This window comes from Salvelinus sp. IW2-2015, linkage group LG3, assembly GCF_002910315.2.
Source record: "Salvelinus sp. IW2-2015 linkage group LG3, ASM291031v2, whole genome shotgun sequence".
Lineage (NCBI taxonomy): Eukaryota > Metazoa > Chordata > Actinopteri > Salmoniformes > Salmonidae > Salvelinus > Salvelinus sp. IW2-2015.
This window is the reverse complement of record NC_036840.1, coordinates 26,725,783-26,743,691: the sequence shown is the minus strand read 5'-3', so window position 1 is coordinate 26,743,691 and position 17,909 is coordinate 26,725,783. Positions and strand designations below refer to the sequence as shown.

Below are 17,909 nucleotides of genomic sequence, written 5' to 3'. Positions count from 1 at the left end.
GAATGCAGCGTGTTCCGATTCCTCCTTCTCTCTGTCCAGCAGGGTCAACCAAAAACACTGGGCCTGATTGTTCATGCAGATATTGGGGAAGCAATGTAGAAATGTATTGATCCCTTAAATGATTTTACTATTAAATGACACATATCACAACCCTCATACCTCTTCACAAAAATGTACCTAAATCAATTTTGGAAAAATAATTTTACTCTGAAATTTATTTTCCCAGTTAGAAATAGTAGGCCATGCATCAAATAACTCTTTTCATCAGAAAAACGAACCCTCAAATGCAATATTGCATTTTGTAAGTTGTCTGCAGGTGGCTTGTTGTGAATGCACTCAAATATCAAGTCATTATCAGGTTATGTAAACTGCATTCTAATACTCAACGTAGAAGGATTTGTCTTAATGTACAGTATATGAAAGTGATGCTATGAAAAGGATTCTTTCACGTTATCAAGCTCACTCTAACAAATCACTGCCTATTACTGTATTTAAAAAGAGCATATGAAACATTGTTTTTCATGAGGCCTACCTGTGCGCCTTCCTTTAAGCACCTCTGTTACATCACCTCTCCTGTCCTTGATCCATACCACATACAGACATTTGCGGATCTTTTCAGTGTCCATGTGAAAGATAGTTATTGCGAGGCTGGAACATTTGTTAACTTAAAAAAAAAAAAAAAAGTTTAACACCCACGTGAAATGAAGGCCTGCAAAGTTTACAGATTTAAGTCTAATAGCAAGATATGAAAGTAGACACAGAGTGTGCGATATGAAGGTATAGTCAGTGGACATTCTGAACCTTGTTTGAGGTCAGTAGGTCACATGACCAAGGAGGCATTGAAATTCTAAATTTGGAAAAATTCATGTAAAATCATGTGAGATGAAAATGGACAAACTAAATGATGTGCAATATAGAAGGGTAGTCAGTGGACATTCTGGACCTTGTTTGAGTCAAGTAGGTCACATGACCAAGGAGCTATTGAAATTTGAATGTAAAAAAAGTTTGTACTTTTTTTACGCTCCCTAACTAATTCAACTAGGAATACAAAATGCTGCTCACATTTCCACATGTTTATTAGCTTTGGAAAGCGAATTAATGTCCAAATTGTGAAATAGACCTGTGCAATTTTTCAAATATAATGACACTTATTTGGAGCCTGTGGCTCAAGTGGTTTGAAAGCTATTGACATTTGAAAGCGCGAATATCCGTTGAATATCCACTTGAAACCTTCTTTACCTTGGTGTCAAAAATACAATAGTCGACTGCAGTTCCTGCACTTTTATGGCAGTTTCAAAACTGCAATCTTTTTTTGTAAGGGCATTAAGGATTCATCTTTAAAAGTCAGTTAAGACTTGCCTTCTGCCTGTAAGAAGCCGGGTCTGCTGGAAGGGTTAGCTAGTGTTGGTGTGGCAACCAGCTGTTTTTCCGAAACAAGATAATGAATTGAGACTAATCTGCCTGAATCCTGCTTTTGCAAGATCAACACGTCTGGTTGCATGCATACACACACCACCCACCCACCAACACACACACACACACACACTGCCCTGCCCTATCTCTCAGCAGTATGTATATTCATCACTTTTCAGGTAGACAAGATTACCAGCAGGCTTCGGATCGTTTTATAACCCCTGTGATCGAGACATCAATCACTATCCTTTGACCAATCAGATTAGAGGCAGTTGCATTGTTCTCTCAGTTTGGGAGCCCACTGCTTGACAATTCTGAGATCCTTACCTTTGGAATCCCGTACAGGAACAACATGATTTTGAAAACATTTGAAATGTATCTTGGTTCTACAATACTTTATTAATTTCGTCGCAACAGAGATTGCAGCTGAGAAAGGTAATGGCATATTGTGTGAACTTTACATTACCTTTAAGTCATACTGTATGTGGCACAAGTTGTTTAATCATTTTCAGGAGAAGCCTTTTAAATGAAAGTACATCTGCATCCATTGTAACATGTTAATTTTACACGGACTACGATTATTAGCCTCTTTTCTTGATATTGCTCAGAAATTGTAACTAGGACCTACCACAAACAGATTTGTGGATCAGGATAGCAAAGATTATATATATATATATATATATATATATATATATATATATATTAGCATATATAGCAGTTGGTCATCACATTACCATACAAGTATATGTTTACACTGCTCGTCTCTTGTCACCTCTTCAGCTCTCCTGGAGCCGCTCAACCTGTCATTGACGTGGGAGTCTGAATTCCGTATAAAGCTGTCGTGGAACGCACCAAAGAATTTAGATGCATCATGCAAGGTGAACTACATGATCACTACAACGATCGGAGAGGTGAGTCGACTGTTCCACTCAGGCCCAAGAAAGGGACATTTCTTTTAATACAAATATTAATTTGGAATTTATTTTAATACTGACTGGCTTGTACGCATAGACTGAATGGGAACACATATTCATGCATATAATATTAAACAATCCATGCAAAATATGAATCACAATTCAATTTATATCAAAAGCCAAGTAAAATATTAATTCACCATTTTCAAAACTTTTCTTATAGCTACTTTATAAATTATAACATCTTAAAGTATGAGAAACATCTGATATGAAGTGATGTTAACCTGTAGGCCATTTTAATATACACCATATTAATTTAAGATATAACACTGAATTTGAAATTACAGATAACATTTTTCTTTGCAGAGGAGACCCAAAGTAGGGACAACTTTCAAGTTGTATAAAGAGTATAGACTCTCTACGGAAGATGCAGTGAATTACACAGTGCAAACAAACCCCAAACACTGTACAGGCAGAACCATAAGCAAACCTGTCAGCAAATCCATCACTAAACCCACAGGTAGGTAACAATCACTGGGGCAAATCCTAACTTTGAATTTTCACTTAGTCTCCCTCTGAAATCATTACATGACCAAGTGAAAAGTTGGCTTAAGTGGAAGGAGTTTTTCCTTTCTGAATTGGGACAGTGAACCCCTCTGAACTATATCCAATGTGTCTACTGTAACATGAACAATGTGCTGCGATTCAATATTGTTTTACATGTTTGAAATTCCCTTGCATTTAATTATAGTTTACGGTAGGTACTGTACGCCCAATAACATATTGAACAAAGGGTTGAGCAAACAGCCACACGGCTTAAGGCTATGCTGGATGGAAAACCTTATATCAGTTTCATAACCTCATTTGGAAGAGTCTCCGGGATCACTCTCTACTCTCTCTCTCTCTCTCGCTCTCTCTCTCGCTCTCTCTCTCTTTCTCTCTCTCTCTCTCTCATAACAGAGTTGGTGAAGAATTTCCGGTGTTCCCTCTACTCCTCTAAGGCCATGAACTGCAGCTGGCTCCCAGCCAATCAGGCCTCAGACCTCCAGCTCTACTATGGGTGAGAACTATTCTACTTCCTGTCAAAATCCCCTAATCCATCCCTACCCAATTCAACGGATAACAACTGAACTGGTAAAATAACTCCTGGAACACTGTGAATATCTGTGTCAGTTGAGCTGTGCCAGTTGAGCTGTGTCGGTTTAGCTGAGCAGTGACAGATTGTCATCCCTCTCATCCCTTATGTTTCAGGTACCTTGGTCCCTCCCACATAGCAGCATGCAGTGAATACCAGTACAGAGATGGTCAGAGGACAGGATGTCACCTGAGAGGATCCTTCCTTCAATATGACGTCTACTTCAAGGTCAATGGGACTCTCGATGGCTTATCTGTACGGAATAACTTCCTGGTGCTTCCTAGAAATCATGGTAAGAATAACTCCATACCACATTTTTTAACAGTTAAAAACAAATGTTTACGATATCCTCATGGTATGATCTGAAAAACATTCAAACACATTTACCTCAGGAAGTGAAGTCAGTAAAAATGTCTTTAATATAAAAAAGCTATATCTTTATGAAAGTAGACCAACCAGTGAGTAATTATATGATACGACTATTCTCTCAAGTATGCAATACTGTTTATTACTAATAGTCTCATTTATCTAATGTTATACTATATGTCTGATTCTCTTCAGTCAAGCCCCCGGCCCCTAAGGTGAAGATCACAGAGGAAGGTAGGAATCTCATCCTGAGCTGGGACCCTCCGGACATAGGCGCTGGCCACTGCTGGAATTACATCTTAAAATACAACAAGTGTCAAGAGTCTCTGGTAAGCCCTGGATGTGTGGATATTTTTATTTATTCATGTCACCCTTTATTTATCCATGAAAACAATCTACACACAATAACCCATAATGACAAAGAGAAAAAAGCTTTAGACATTTTTTGCAAATTTACAAAAAATAAAAACAGATACCTTATTTACATAAGTATTCAGCCCCTTTGCAATGAGACTCAAAATTGAGATAAGGTGCATCCTGTTTCCATTGATCATCCTTGAGATGTTTCTATATCCTGATTGGACTCCAACTGTCGTAAATTCAATTAATTGGACATGATTTGGAAACGCACACACCTGTCTATATAAGGTCCCACAGTTAAGAGCAAAAACAAAGCCATAAGGTCGAAGGAATTTGTGCGTAGAGCTCCGAGACAGGATTGTGTCGAGGCACAGCTCTGGGGAAGAGTACCAAAACATGTCTGCAGCATTGAAGGTCTGCAAGAACACAGTGGCGTCCCTCATTCTTAAATGGAAGATTTGGAACCACCAAGACTCTTCCTAGAGCTGGCCACCCAGCCAAACTGAGCAATCGGGGGAGAAGGGCCTTGGTCAGGGAGGTGATCAAGAACCTGATGGTCACTCTGACAGAGCTCAAGAGTTCCTCTCTGGAGATGGGAGAACCATCTTTGCAGCACTCCACCAATCAGGCCTTTATGGTAGAGTGGCCAGACGGAAGCCACTCCTCAGTAAAAGGCACATGACAGCCTGCTTGGAGTTTACCAAAAGGCACCCAAAGACTCTCAGATCATGAGAAACAAGATTCTATGGTCTGATGAAACCAAGATTGAACTCTTTGGTCTGAATGCCAAGCGTCACATCTGGAGGAAACCTGGCACCATCCCTACGGTGAAGCATGGTGGTGGCAGCATCATGCTGTGGGGATGTTTTTCTGCGGCAGGGACTGGGAGACTAGTTAGGATCGAGGCAAAGATGAAAGGAGCAAGTACTGAGAGAACCTTGATGAAAACCTGCTCCAGAGCGCCCAGGACCTCAGACTGGGGCGAAGGTTCACCTTCCAACAGGACAACAACCCTAAGCACACAGCCAACACAACGCAGGAGTGGAATCGAGACAAGTCTCTGAATGTCCTTGAGTGGTCCAGCCAGAGCCCGGACTTGAACACGATCTAACATTTCTGGATAGACCTGAAAATAGCTGTGCAGCAATGCTCCCCATCCAACCTGACAGAGCTTGAGAGGATCTGCAGAGAAGAATATGAGAAACTCATCAAATACAGGTGTGCTAAGCTTCTAGCGTCATACCCAAAAAGACTAAAGCAGGAAGTACCAGTGACTCGCTCAATACGGAAGTGGTCGGCTGACGGGGAAGCTTCGCTACAGGACTGTTTTGCTAGCACAGACCGGATGTTACGGATTCATCAAATGGCATTGAGGAGTATACCACCTCAGTCATTGGCTTCATCAATAAGTGAATTGACGACATCGTCCCCACAGTGACCGTACGTACATATCCCAACCAGAAGCCATGGATTACAGGCAACATGCGCATCAAGCTAAAGCCTAGAGCTAACACTTTCAAGGAGCAAGTCACTATTCCGGACGTTTATCAGAAATCCCGCTATTCCTTCACACGAACCATCAAACAAGCAAAGCGTCAATACAGGATTAAGATTGAATCCTACTACACTGGCTCTGACGCTCATCGGATATGGCAGGCTTGAAAACTATTACGGACTACAAAGGGAAACCCAGTTGTGAGCTGCCCAGTGACACGAACATACCAGACAAGCTAAATGCCTTTTCTGCTTGCTTCGAGGCAAGTAACACTGAAGCATGCATGAGAGCACCAGCTGTTCCCTGATCGAGTCTGTAATACCTACATGTTTCAAGCAGACCACCATAGTACCTGTGTCCAAGGAAGCGAAGGTAACCTGCCTAAATGATTACCGCCTCGTAGCACTCACGTCGGTAGCCATGAAGTGCTTTGAAAGGCTGATCATGGTTCACATCAACAGCATCCTCCCAGATACCCTAGACCCACTCCAATTCGCATACCACCCCAAAAGATCCGCAGATGACGCAATCTCAATCACACTCCACACTGCCCTTTCCCACCTGTACAAAAGGAACACTTATGTGAGTGCTGTTCGTTGACTACAGCTCAGCGTTTAACACCATAGTGCCCACGAAGCTCATCGCTAAGCTAAGGACCCTGGGACTAAACACCTCCCTCTGCAACTGGATCCTGGACTTCCTGACGGGACGCCCCCAGGTGGTAAGGGTAGGCAACAACACGTCTGCTACGCTGATCCTCAACACTGGGGCTCCTCAGGGGTGTGTGCTTAGTCCCCTCCTGTACTCCCTGTTCACCCACGACTGTGTGGCCAAACACGACTCCAACACCATCATTAAGTTTGCTGACGACACAACAGTGGTAGGCCTGATCACCAACAACGATGAGACAGTCTATAGGGAGGTCAGAGACCTTGTAGTGTGATGCCAGGACAACAACCTCTCCCTTAATGTGAGCAAGACAAAGGAGTTGATCGTGGACTACAGGAAAAGGCAGACCGAACAGGCCCCTATTAACATCGACGGGGCTGTAGTGGAGTGGGTCAAGAGTTTCAAGTTCCTTGGTGTCCACATCACGAACAAACTATCATGGTCCAAACACACCAAGACCAAGTGAAGAGGGCACGACAACACCTTTTTCCCCTCAGGAGACTGAAAAGATTTGGCATGGGTACCCAGATCGTCAAAAAGTTCTACAGCTGCACCAATCGAGAGCATCCTGACCGGTTGCATCACCACCTGGTATGGTAACTGCTCGGCATCTGACCGCAAGGCGCTAAAGAGGGTAGTGCGTGCGGCCCAGTACATCACTGGGGCCAAGCTTCCTGCCATCCAGGACCTATATACCAGGCGGTGTCATAGGAAAGCCCAAAAAAATGTCTATTCCAGTCACCAAAGTCATAGACTGTTTTCTCTGCTACTGCACGGCAAGCAATACCGGAGCATCAGGTCTAGGACCAAAAGGCTTCTTAACAGCTTCTAGCCCCAAGCCATAAGACTGCTGAACAATTAATCAAATGGCCACCGGATTATTTACATTGACAACCCCCCATTTGTTTTTTACACTGCAGCTGCTCGCTGTTTATTATCTATAAACTTCACCCATACCTACATGTACAAATGACCTCGACTAACCTGTACCACCGCACATTGACTCGTTATTTTATTGTATTACTTTTTATTATCTTTTACTTTAGATTATTTGGTAAATATTTTCTCAACTCTTTCTTGAACTGAACTGTTGGTTAAGGGCTTGTAAGTAAGCATTTCACGGTTGTATTCAGTGACAAAGTTTGATTTGATTTTGATTTGACACGAGTACTGAGTAGTCTGAATACTTATGTGAATGTAATATTGAAGTTTTTTTAATATGAACTAGCAAACATTTCTAAAAACCTATTTTTTCTTTGTCATTATGGGGTATTGTGTGTAGATTGATGAGGGGGGGAAAAAACAATTGAATACATTTTAGAATAAGGCTGTAACGTAACAAAATGTGGAAAAAGTCAAGGGGTCTGAATAGTTTCCAAAGGCACTGTACGTCACTCAGTTGTGCCATTGTTATACAGGCTAGTCTCACGGAGATAAAATCTATTTTGCAACAGGGAACTTTTCAGAACCTGTGTTTGTAAAAAGACTTAATGATCCATAAACAAATACACGGATAAAGAGGCATAAGTTTAGCTGGCTGCAGACAGAATATGTGTCAGATGAGGGGTTGGGCGTTCTGCTATTGTTAACATGAGACAGGCCACGTATGTGAATTACACCAATCAAAATAGAGCTTTAGTCACTGGACAGTATTTACATTGTTTTTACAGACCTACTGAATGTGTTAGAATAAAGGGCTTTGGACATCTGCTGTGTGTTTGTGTGTGTGTGCGTGCATGGGTGTGTCAGTCAAATAGTACACTATTTGAGTTCCACTCGTGGTTCTGTGTACGTTTCTTCCAGGGTAAGGAAATGCAATTGGAACATGTACCAGTGAAGGTTTCATATGACCAGAGATGCCAGTACAGAGTCAAGCTTAAAGCAGTCTATACGAGATGGTGTGGGGAGGGAGGCAGCGACTGGAGCGAAGAGGAAATCTATGGTACTTTCTCCTCTTTCTTTCTCTACATTCTCTCCCTCTTTCAGAACACAGACAGTGATGTCCTGTAATTGTGTTACCAATTGTGTTACCATACCACCATGTTCCCGTTATCAAAAAAAAATAGAAGACAAATAGAATAAAACATATTTAATATACCAGTAGTCTATAGTCTGTATAATAGTATATGTCGTTTTAATAGAGTCCCTGCCCATCTTCTACAAATGTCTGGAACGCTACCTCTTCAAAGAGTATCTTAAATAATCCCACAGCGCCCCCCAAAAATATATTTTTTTAATACTAACTCACTTGCCTTTTGTGAACTCGCACTTGACTTTTTTCCCTCTGCTAGCACCGACTGCTAATAGCTACTTTATTGAGAAACAATGTACTTACTATGACAGATATGTGGTTGTCCCACCTACTGTAGCTATCGTAAGATGAATGCACTAACTGTAAGTCACTCTGGATAAGAGTGACTGCTATATGATTCAAATGTAAATGTGTTTAGATTGATTGAGTGGAAAAGAGATATAGGAAATGTGATTTCACTCATTTTGGTGGTGCATTTTGGGCTTATCTTTTTGGTTCTTTTTCAGGCACAGAAATACGTTTTTCCCCAAGATTCCCCCAAGGACCCTAACTGCACTGCTTAAGAGTGTCCGGAGTGGGAGCTCCGCAATCGATCATAGATCAGCACTCCAACTCTGAAAGCACTCGTGACTGCAACTTTTCCTCTCTCTATACCTCTCTCTTTCCTTTCTTCTGTACTGCTCAACCGGCTCTGGATTTCTGTGCTTCTCCACCCTAGCTTTTGATGCAGCCTTCTTTCTTTTCTTATCTGCCAAGACGTTTATCTGCCAAGATAACAAGAAGTTTAGATGAATCAGATCGTTCTAGATTATTGCACATCCCCTAAAGGAGCATTACACTCAAAAATGTCAAGTTTGGCACATGTTTGCACACCTCAAAAGTAGACTTAAAGGGATAGATCACCCAAATTACAAAAGTACATTGGATTCCTTACCCTGTAAGCAGTCAATGGACAAGGCAAGACACCAATCCATGCTTTGGTTTATAGCACAAAACCACTGCAAGTGGATATCCCCGATTTATAAGCATTTTCACATTCCATGTCCAAATCATCCCAGTGCCAAAAATGGATTGTATAGCTCAATAAAGTTAGTTTAAGATGATTTGGACATGAAATGTGAAATATGCTAATATCACAGATATTCAGTTAAATTGGTTTTGTGCTATCAATGTTAAAAAGATGGAGACAGTGACCAGGTAAACAAAACCCAAGCATGGATTGCTGTCGTCTCTTGTTCATAGACTGCTTACAGGGTAAGGAAGCAAGCAGCATGCTACCCTGTACCCCACTGCTGGCTTGCCTCTGAAGCTAAGCAGGGTTGGTCCTGGTCGGTCTCTGGAGACCAGATGCTGTTGGAAGTGGTGTCAGAGGGCCAGTAGGATGCACTCTTTCCTCTTGTCTAAAAAAATATATATATCCCAATGCCCCGGGGCAGTGATTGGGGACATTGCCTTGTGCTGTCTTTCAGATGGGATGTTAAACGGGTCTCCTGACTCTCTGTGGTCACTAAAGATCCCATGGCACTTATCGTAAGAGAAGGGGTGTTAACCCTGGTGTTCTGACTAAATACCCAATCTGGCAACCTAATCATCCCCAGCTTCCAATTGGCTCATTCATCCCCCCTCCTCTCCCCTGTAATTATTCCCCAGGTCATTGCTATAAATGAGAATGACTTCTCAGTCAATTGAACTGGTAAAATAAGGGTTAAATAAAATGTAACACCAATTACATATTGGTTTATTTAACTATCCATTTAAATCCACATCCCAGGCCATTTATTGTGTAGATACACCTATATGCAAAACCCCCAAAATGAATGAAAAAGATAAGCACCAGATAAGACCTGGAAATGATATGTTGATCTTTTCCTGTTGGTGTTGAGGCATAAAGCTGGCATGGGGTTTGTATTCATCTTGTGAAAAGGAGAAAACATTTTTGTTTATAATTATAAGAATGTCTGGGTTTATGTGTGTGTGTCTCAGTCCGCATTGGTCCTTGAGGGGTTGTCTTATCTGTTTTTAAAACTGATTTTGATTGCCTAAGTTACCTGAGGTGGAAGATAAGTCCATGTAGTCATTGCTCTATACAGTGCTGTGCGTCTCCCAGCCTCTGTTCTGGACTTGGGGACTGTGACGAGACCCCCTAGTCATATGTATTGTGGGGTAGGTATAGGTTTTAAGCTATGTGTTAACTGGCCAAACAGGCAATTTGGTACTTTCAGCACATCAATACATCTTCCAAAGACCATCAGGGATGCAGCCAATCTCTCCTTCATTATGAACCAGGAGATGCTGACTTGCATGTTATTGACTGACATTTGAGGGCCAGACGTGCTGCTCTGTTCTGGGCCAGCTGCAGATTTTCTAGGCCCTTTTTTGTCGCACCTGACCGTACAACTGGGCAATAGTCAAGATGTGACAAAAGCAGAGCTTGCAGGACTTGTTTGGTTGCATGTGATGTTAAAAAAACAGAGCATCTCTTTATCACAGACAGACCTCTCCCATCTTTACAACAATAGAATCAATATGCTTTAACCATGGCAGACTACAATCTAATAGAACACCAATAAGTTTAGTCTTCAGTGGAAAAGATAAACACCACAAGTCTGGAAATTATTTTTCATTCATTTTGAATTGTTCGCATTGTTATAGCTGAGCCGGATTTACAAAAGATATGGTCTAGGATGGGGACATCTGTTGACAGAACCCCACTTTAGAGTTCTAAAAACATCAGATAAACTTTGGATTTTTAATTGTAATGTGCCTTTAAAAATTATAAACACGGTTACTTTTTTTTAGCAGTGGTGGGACGCGAAAGGGTCATGCAGGGGTTGTGGTTGTTCAATTTTTTTCTTCTTCAGGTTTTTGCTCTAAAAATCACACTTTTCTAATAAAATAACAACAAAATTGGATGTGCTAACAATGCTTAAACCCCATCAGGAGACCATTTTTTTAGGTCTTTTAGGTCTTAAATTAAATGCATGTAAAGTCCTGCAAAATTGACCTGGATGTGTTACGGTAATGAGATTGAGTAAACACAAAAATAATATTGGAGCCCAAAACAAGTTAATTAAAGAGCCAAAAACCAAGCATATATAGCTGAATTCATCACAGACATGGTTTCAGTTGGTTTCATGAGAATCACCCACATAAGTAATAAATAATCAACCAGTACAGATATTAATTGCCATAGTCAACTCAATCATCTTTTTCCTGCCAAGGTAGGATTTACCCTCCATCCTCCTTCTCTTCCAAACCTCTCCTTTCCAGTTTGGAGGGTATTTTCCTGGAGGGGGATGATGCTGAGAGATTCATTGGGAGTGGGATGATGCTGAGAGATTCAATGGAGTGGGATGATGCTGCACTGGACTGACTGGTTGATCTAACTAACATTAGCTAACTACATGGTTGACACTGCAGCTAGCTAATTTAGCGAGTTTATCTAGTAGAAATCTAATGTGAAAGCTATTTAACTATTGCAACATACATCTGATGAATCTGTTCACTCTTTATGCCAATGACAAGGTGGCTAGTTAGCCAAGAAGCAGAGATAATATGGGGAGCTATAAACATGAGATTAAACATTATCTGTCAGATTCTGGATTAGCCTAAAATAGCTGGTTAGCTACCTAGCCATTTGATTTGCACCCGCCCTCAAAACACAATTTCAACAGCAGAATTATATCTGAGACTTACTTCTGATTGCGTCTCGTTTAGAACCCACAAACAAAAACAAACCCACAAACAAAAATATCATCAAGAGTGAAGATATGCGTTTGACGGACATTTTCACCAGCCAATGGAGCCAATGAAAAACTTTTTTGAACACATTTTATTGGTCCAGGGGTCGTGAAACGTTCATACAGATGTAAAGGGGAACCAATAGTATTGATTCATGTATTGCATTTCTTTTGTTACAAGAGCTGTGTTTTAATACTCATAGTTTTAAAAAATTCTAATCAATACAGGAAGTACATGTGGAAACACAAGTATATATAAATAATATACAAAGGACAATTGGGCTAGGGGGTACAATATCACATTACACAAGGACCTTAAGGGACATACATACACTTATAATTCTAACAGCTTTTTTGTTAGTAGAGTATTTAATTGTCTTAAAATATAGTTCAATTTATTTTTGTACGGTAAGAATATGTGGTGTTTGTTTGTAAATTTACATTTGTGAATATGACATTTGGCCAAAAGAATAATGAAATTAATTACATAAAATTGTTTCAGCTTATTTCTATCGTATGTTAAGAATCCAAGCAGTACATCTCTCCACAATACTGTAAAATCTTCATAAATGTGTTCAATTATAAATCTACTGATGTCAGATATTATCAATCAAACCATTCCAATAAGGCATTACATAAGGTATAGATACAACATCCTGCTGAAACAAGGTTCGTATCGCTCTGTTGTTGAATGGACCAAAAGACAAACAAATCTTTCCTACTGATGAGTCAACAGGGTTATTGGAAGGTAGGCTCTGAGGGTCAGGTCTTGACACGCCCCTGAATAACAAAGCAACACCTGAGGGAATGGCATGTAAAACAATTGCAAAATCTTTAGGTGTTACAGGGACCTTGTAAAGTGATAAGAATTCCTTATAACTAAGTAAAAAACCCTCTGCATTTACAAGTTGGCTCACCAATAGGATATTATTTCAGAACCAATATTCTAAAAACAAAGAAGTGTTTTTATACAATATATCCCGATTAGTCCATATACACTGCTCAAAAAAATAAAGGGAACACTAAAATAACACATCCTAGATCTGAATGAATGAAATATTCATTCAAAGTGGAAAACCACACTACAGGCTGATCCAACTTTGATATAATGTCCTTAAAACAAGTCAAAATGAGACTCAGTAGTGTGTGTGGCCTCCACGTGCCTGTATGACCTCCCTACAACGCCTGGGCATGCTCCTGATGAGGTGGCGGATGGTCTCCTGAGGGATCTCCTCCAGACCTGGACTAAAGCATCCGCCAACTCCTGGACAGTCTGTGGTGCAACGTGGCGTTGGTGGATGGAGCGAGACATGATGTCCCAGATGTGCTCAATTGGATTCAGGTCTGGGGAACGGGCGGGCCAGTCCATAGCATCAATGCCTTCCTCTTGCAGGAACTGCTGACACACTCCAGCCACATAAGGTCTAGCATTGTCTTGCATTAGGAGGAACCCAGGGCCAACCGCACCAGCATATGGTCTCACAAGGGGTCTGAGGATCTCATTTCGGTACCTAATGGCAGTCAGGCTACCTTTGGCGAGCACATGGAGGGCTGTGCGGCCCCCAAAGAAATGCCACCCCACACCATACTGACCCACCGCCAAACCGGTCATGCTGGAGGATGTTGCAGGCAGCAGAACGTTCTCCACGGCGTCTCCAGACTCTGTCACGTGCTCAGTGTGAACCTGCTTTCATCTGTGAAGAGCACAGGGCACCAGTGGTGAATTTGCCAATCTTGGTGTTCTCTGGCAAATGCCAAACGTCCTGCACGGTGTTGGGCTGTAAGCACAACCCCCCCCCCCCCCCCCCCCCTGTGGACGTCGGGCCCTCATAACACCCTCATGGAGTCTGTTTCTGACTGTCTGAGCAGACACATGCACATTTGTGGACTGCTGGAGGTCATTTTGCAGGGCTCTGGCAGTGCTCCTCCTGCTCTTCCTTGCACAAAGGCGGAGGTAGCGGTCCTGCTGCTGGTTGTTGCCCTCCTACGGCCTCCTCCACGTCTCCTGATGTCTGGCCTGTCTCCTGGTAGTGCCTCCATGCTCTGGACACTACGCTGACAGACACAGCAAACCTTCTTGCCACAGTTCGCATTGATGTGCCATCCTGATGAGCTGCACTACCTGAGCCACTTGTGTGGGTTGTAGACTCCGTCTCATGCTACCACTAGAGTGAAAGCACCGCCAGCATTCAAAAGTGACCAAAACATCAGCCAGGAAGCATAGGAACTGAGAAGTGGTCTGTGGTCACCACCTGCAGAACCACTCCTTTATGGGGGTGTCTTGCTAATTGCTATAATTTCCACCTGTTGTCTATTCCATTTGCACAACAGCATGTGAAATTTATTGTCAATCAGTGTTGCTTCCTAAGTGGACAGTTTGATTTCACAGAAGTGTGATTGACTTGGAGTTACATTGTGTTGTTTAAGTGTTCCCTTTATTTTTTTGAGCAGTGTATAATATATATAAACAAATATAAGGTAGCTGCAGTTTGACAGGGTTTTTCCTTGTTTTTTCCCCGTATATATTTCGTATATATTTTAATATCACTTTCCATCTGCGGACTGAATATACTCTCCTGCAACCCGCCTCACCCAATGTGGTACGGATCTGCTATTTTTATACTTAAGAACCGGAACCCCTATCAAAAGCTACCAGCTAGTAGTCAGTTAGCCATTGCTAGGCCCACCTGCTAGGCCCATCTCCCGGCTAGCCGAAGAGGTCCATCAGCCACTACTTGAGCTACAATACCTATTTTGCCAATTGGCCTGTACCCCCGCCGACCCATCACGACTAAACTACCGATGTAATCCGCCCGAGGTGGTTTTTCAACTGGCTCCTCCGTCGCAAGTTCCCCTGAATGCCCATCCGCTAGCCTGCTAGCCATGGCCCGCTAGCTGTCTAGAGCACATCGGACAAATTCTTTGGCCACTATATCTATTTTGCTAATTGGCCTGGTTTACCACGCGGAGCCCTGCTGATCCATCTGCCGACGTAACAGCACGAGGGGGACTTTCGTCCGTCGCGACGTCCCTCTAAGGCCCTCCTGCTAGCTTGCTAGCCCCGGCCCGCTAGCTGCCTGAACATGCCTCTCCCTAGCGTCAATATGCCTTGTCCATTGCTGTTTTGGTTAGTAATTATTGCCTTATTTCACTGTAGAGCCTCTAGCCCTGCTCAATACGCCTTAGTTTACTTAAAAATAAAGGAGAGCCGCACACTCCAGGAGCTCAGATGCAAAAATGTAATTACCGACGTTTCGACAGCCAAGCTGTCTTCATCGGGGTTTAATCACAAACACTGCGGGATGACTCGTTTATATAGTGTCAAAAGACACACAGGTGTCTGTAATCATGGCCAAGAGTGGCCTAATATCATTGGTTAATTCTCAAATATTAAAATGGCATACAAAGAGCAGCATACAAAAAACAAATGGATAGCATACGATCATAGATTAATTTTAGACTACACAAGCTTACAAACAATTACAATGGCAAAGTCACAATAATCACAAGAATGGCTTCAGATCAAAGTCTACGTTGAGACCGAAGGGAGCAAGGGTCTTTAAGTTAAAGATCCAGGCAGCCTCTCGTTTTAACAATACATTATCAAGGTCACCCCCTCTCCTAGGGAGGGTGACATGTTCGATGCCAATATAACGCAGAGACGAAATCGAGTGGCCTGCCTGGGTAAATCAAGTTTTTGCACCTAATGGTGCTACGATGCTCTGAGATACGTACTTTTAATTCGCACTTTGTTTTACCCACATAATTTTTACCACAAGGACAAGTTAAAAGATAAATAACTGCCTTAGTGGAGCACGTAATAACACCTTTGATTGGGATCGACTTCCCTGTTTGTGGGTGTTTGAAGGATCTGCATTTAGAAGTGCCATTGCATTGAGCACAGCCATTACACTTGTAATTTCCATCCATTAGGGGCGCAAATAGACGTTGTTCAGGAATATCTTGGGGTGGTAAATCAGGGTGTACCAATTGGTCTCTGAGATTTCTGCCCCGCGAAAATACGACCAAGGGAAGGTCCGAAAACACATTACCGAGACTATCATCGGATTTTAGAATGTGCCAATGTTTGTGAACGATTCCCTTAATTTGTTCAGAGCGCTTTGAATAGCGGGTAGTTAGAATGCAAGAATGCGTCTTTTTGCGAGACTGCCCTTGAAAAAGGTCATGTCTCGTTTTGTTTTGAATTTTCTCAATGGCAATATTAATCTGATCATTTTTGTACCCCCTCTCCTTGAACTTTCTTTGCGTCTCAGCCATATTTCTGTCGAAATCGGATTGTTTTTTGCAAATTATTTTGATTCGACAGAATTGGCTGTAGGGCAAACTATTTTTCAAGGGAAGTGGGTGACAACTGCCAGCCCTCAACAAACTGTTACGATCAGTAGGTTTCCTGTAAAGATCAGTGTATAGAACAGTATTTTCACACAAGATCAGAAGATCAAGAAAACTGATTTGACGTGTATCAGATTGCATAATAAATCTCACATGTTCAGAACAGGAGTTAAGAAAAGCATGGAATGCCTGGAGCTGTTTTGCATCACCCCTCCATAGAACAAAAATATCATCAATATACCGTTTCCAAATAATGATGTTAGGCAAGAAAACATTTTTGAGAGGATGAAAATAGACTGTTTCTCCATCTAACCCACATACAAATTAGCATAGTTAGGAGCCATGGGGGATCCCATAGCAGTACCCTTCGTCTGAATAAAGAAATCATTTAGAAACATGAAATAGTTGTGTGTGAGTACTATTTCAGCCAATGTTATAATGCATGCACTGGAAGGTAGTTCATTAGGGTCACGTTGCAGAAGAAAATGTTCCATAGCTTCAATACCGCCCTCGTGTGGAATATTTGTCTATAACGAGTCAACATCAAAAGTAACTAACAAGGTATTCTCAGGGAGAGGATCAACAGATTCTATGATAGAGATCATACTGCTGGTGTCCTTTACAAAGGAGGGGAGCTGTTCTGCGAGTGGTCTAATAAAAAAGTCAACAAAAGTAGATAGAGGGGCCGTTACTGCATCAATGCCCGCTACAATAGGGCGCCCTGGAGGTTTTGTAACATTCTTGTGTAATTTCGGCAAAGTATAGAAAGTGGCAATTTTAGGATGTTGAATAGCCAAAAAGTCATGTTCTTTTTTGGTTATCTGACCAGAAGTTAAATACCCATCTAGGACAGTAAAGATAGTATTCTGAAATTGGGAAGTAGGGTCACTTCTGAGTTTCTTGTAAAAGGTGTTGTCAAGCAGCTGTCTATGACACTCATTTACATAAGCTGTCCTATCCATGAGTACAACCGACCCACCCTTGTCAGCAGGACGAATAAGGACTGAGGTATCGGATTGTAAATCAAGCAAAGCTTGTTTTTCATCCTTAGGTAAATTGTGTTAAGATTTGGACTCCTGTTTGTTCTTAAGGAGATGAGCAACATCTTTTTCAACAAGTCTACAATATGTCTCGATAGAGTGATTGCGATTGGTTGGTGGTATAAAATAACTCTTGCTTCTAAAAGGAGTCGGAGTATGTGCAGGTGAGCAACATACTGGTTCAATAGAAATGTCAGGATTAGGGGAGCTAAAGTATTCCCTTAAACGGATGTTTCTAAAAAACTTAAACATGTCTACCTTCACATCAAAGTCGTTGCACTGGGTCGTAGGCACAAAAGATAACCCTTTATTAAGCAAAGAGACATGGGCAGGGCTCAAAATCTTGCTTGATAAATTAAAAACACTCAGTCCCGTGGGTTCTGGGACCGTGT

At 41.8% G+C, this 17,909-nt stretch overlaps 1 protein-coding gene across 1 annotated transcript; it reads left to right on the top strand.

Moving 5' to 3' along the window:
• Positions 1-1,543: 1,543 nt before the first annotated feature.
• Positions 1,544-12,186, top strand: LOC111980730 (uncharacterized). Its single transcript, XM_070435783.1, has 8 exons — positions 1,544-1,848; positions 2,194-2,324; positions 2,694-2,847; positions 3,288-3,387; positions 3,579-3,754; positions 4,024-4,157; positions 8,156-8,294; positions 8,891-12,186. Exons 2-8 carry the CDS (start codon positions 2,301-2,303, stop codon positions 8,932-8,934), a joined length of 771 nt encoding a protein of 256 aa, XP_070291884.1. The 5' UTR covers positions 1,544-1,848; positions 2,194-2,300; the 3' UTR covers positions 8,935-12,186.
• The last annotated feature ends 5,723 nt before the right edge of the window (positions 12,187-17,909 follow it).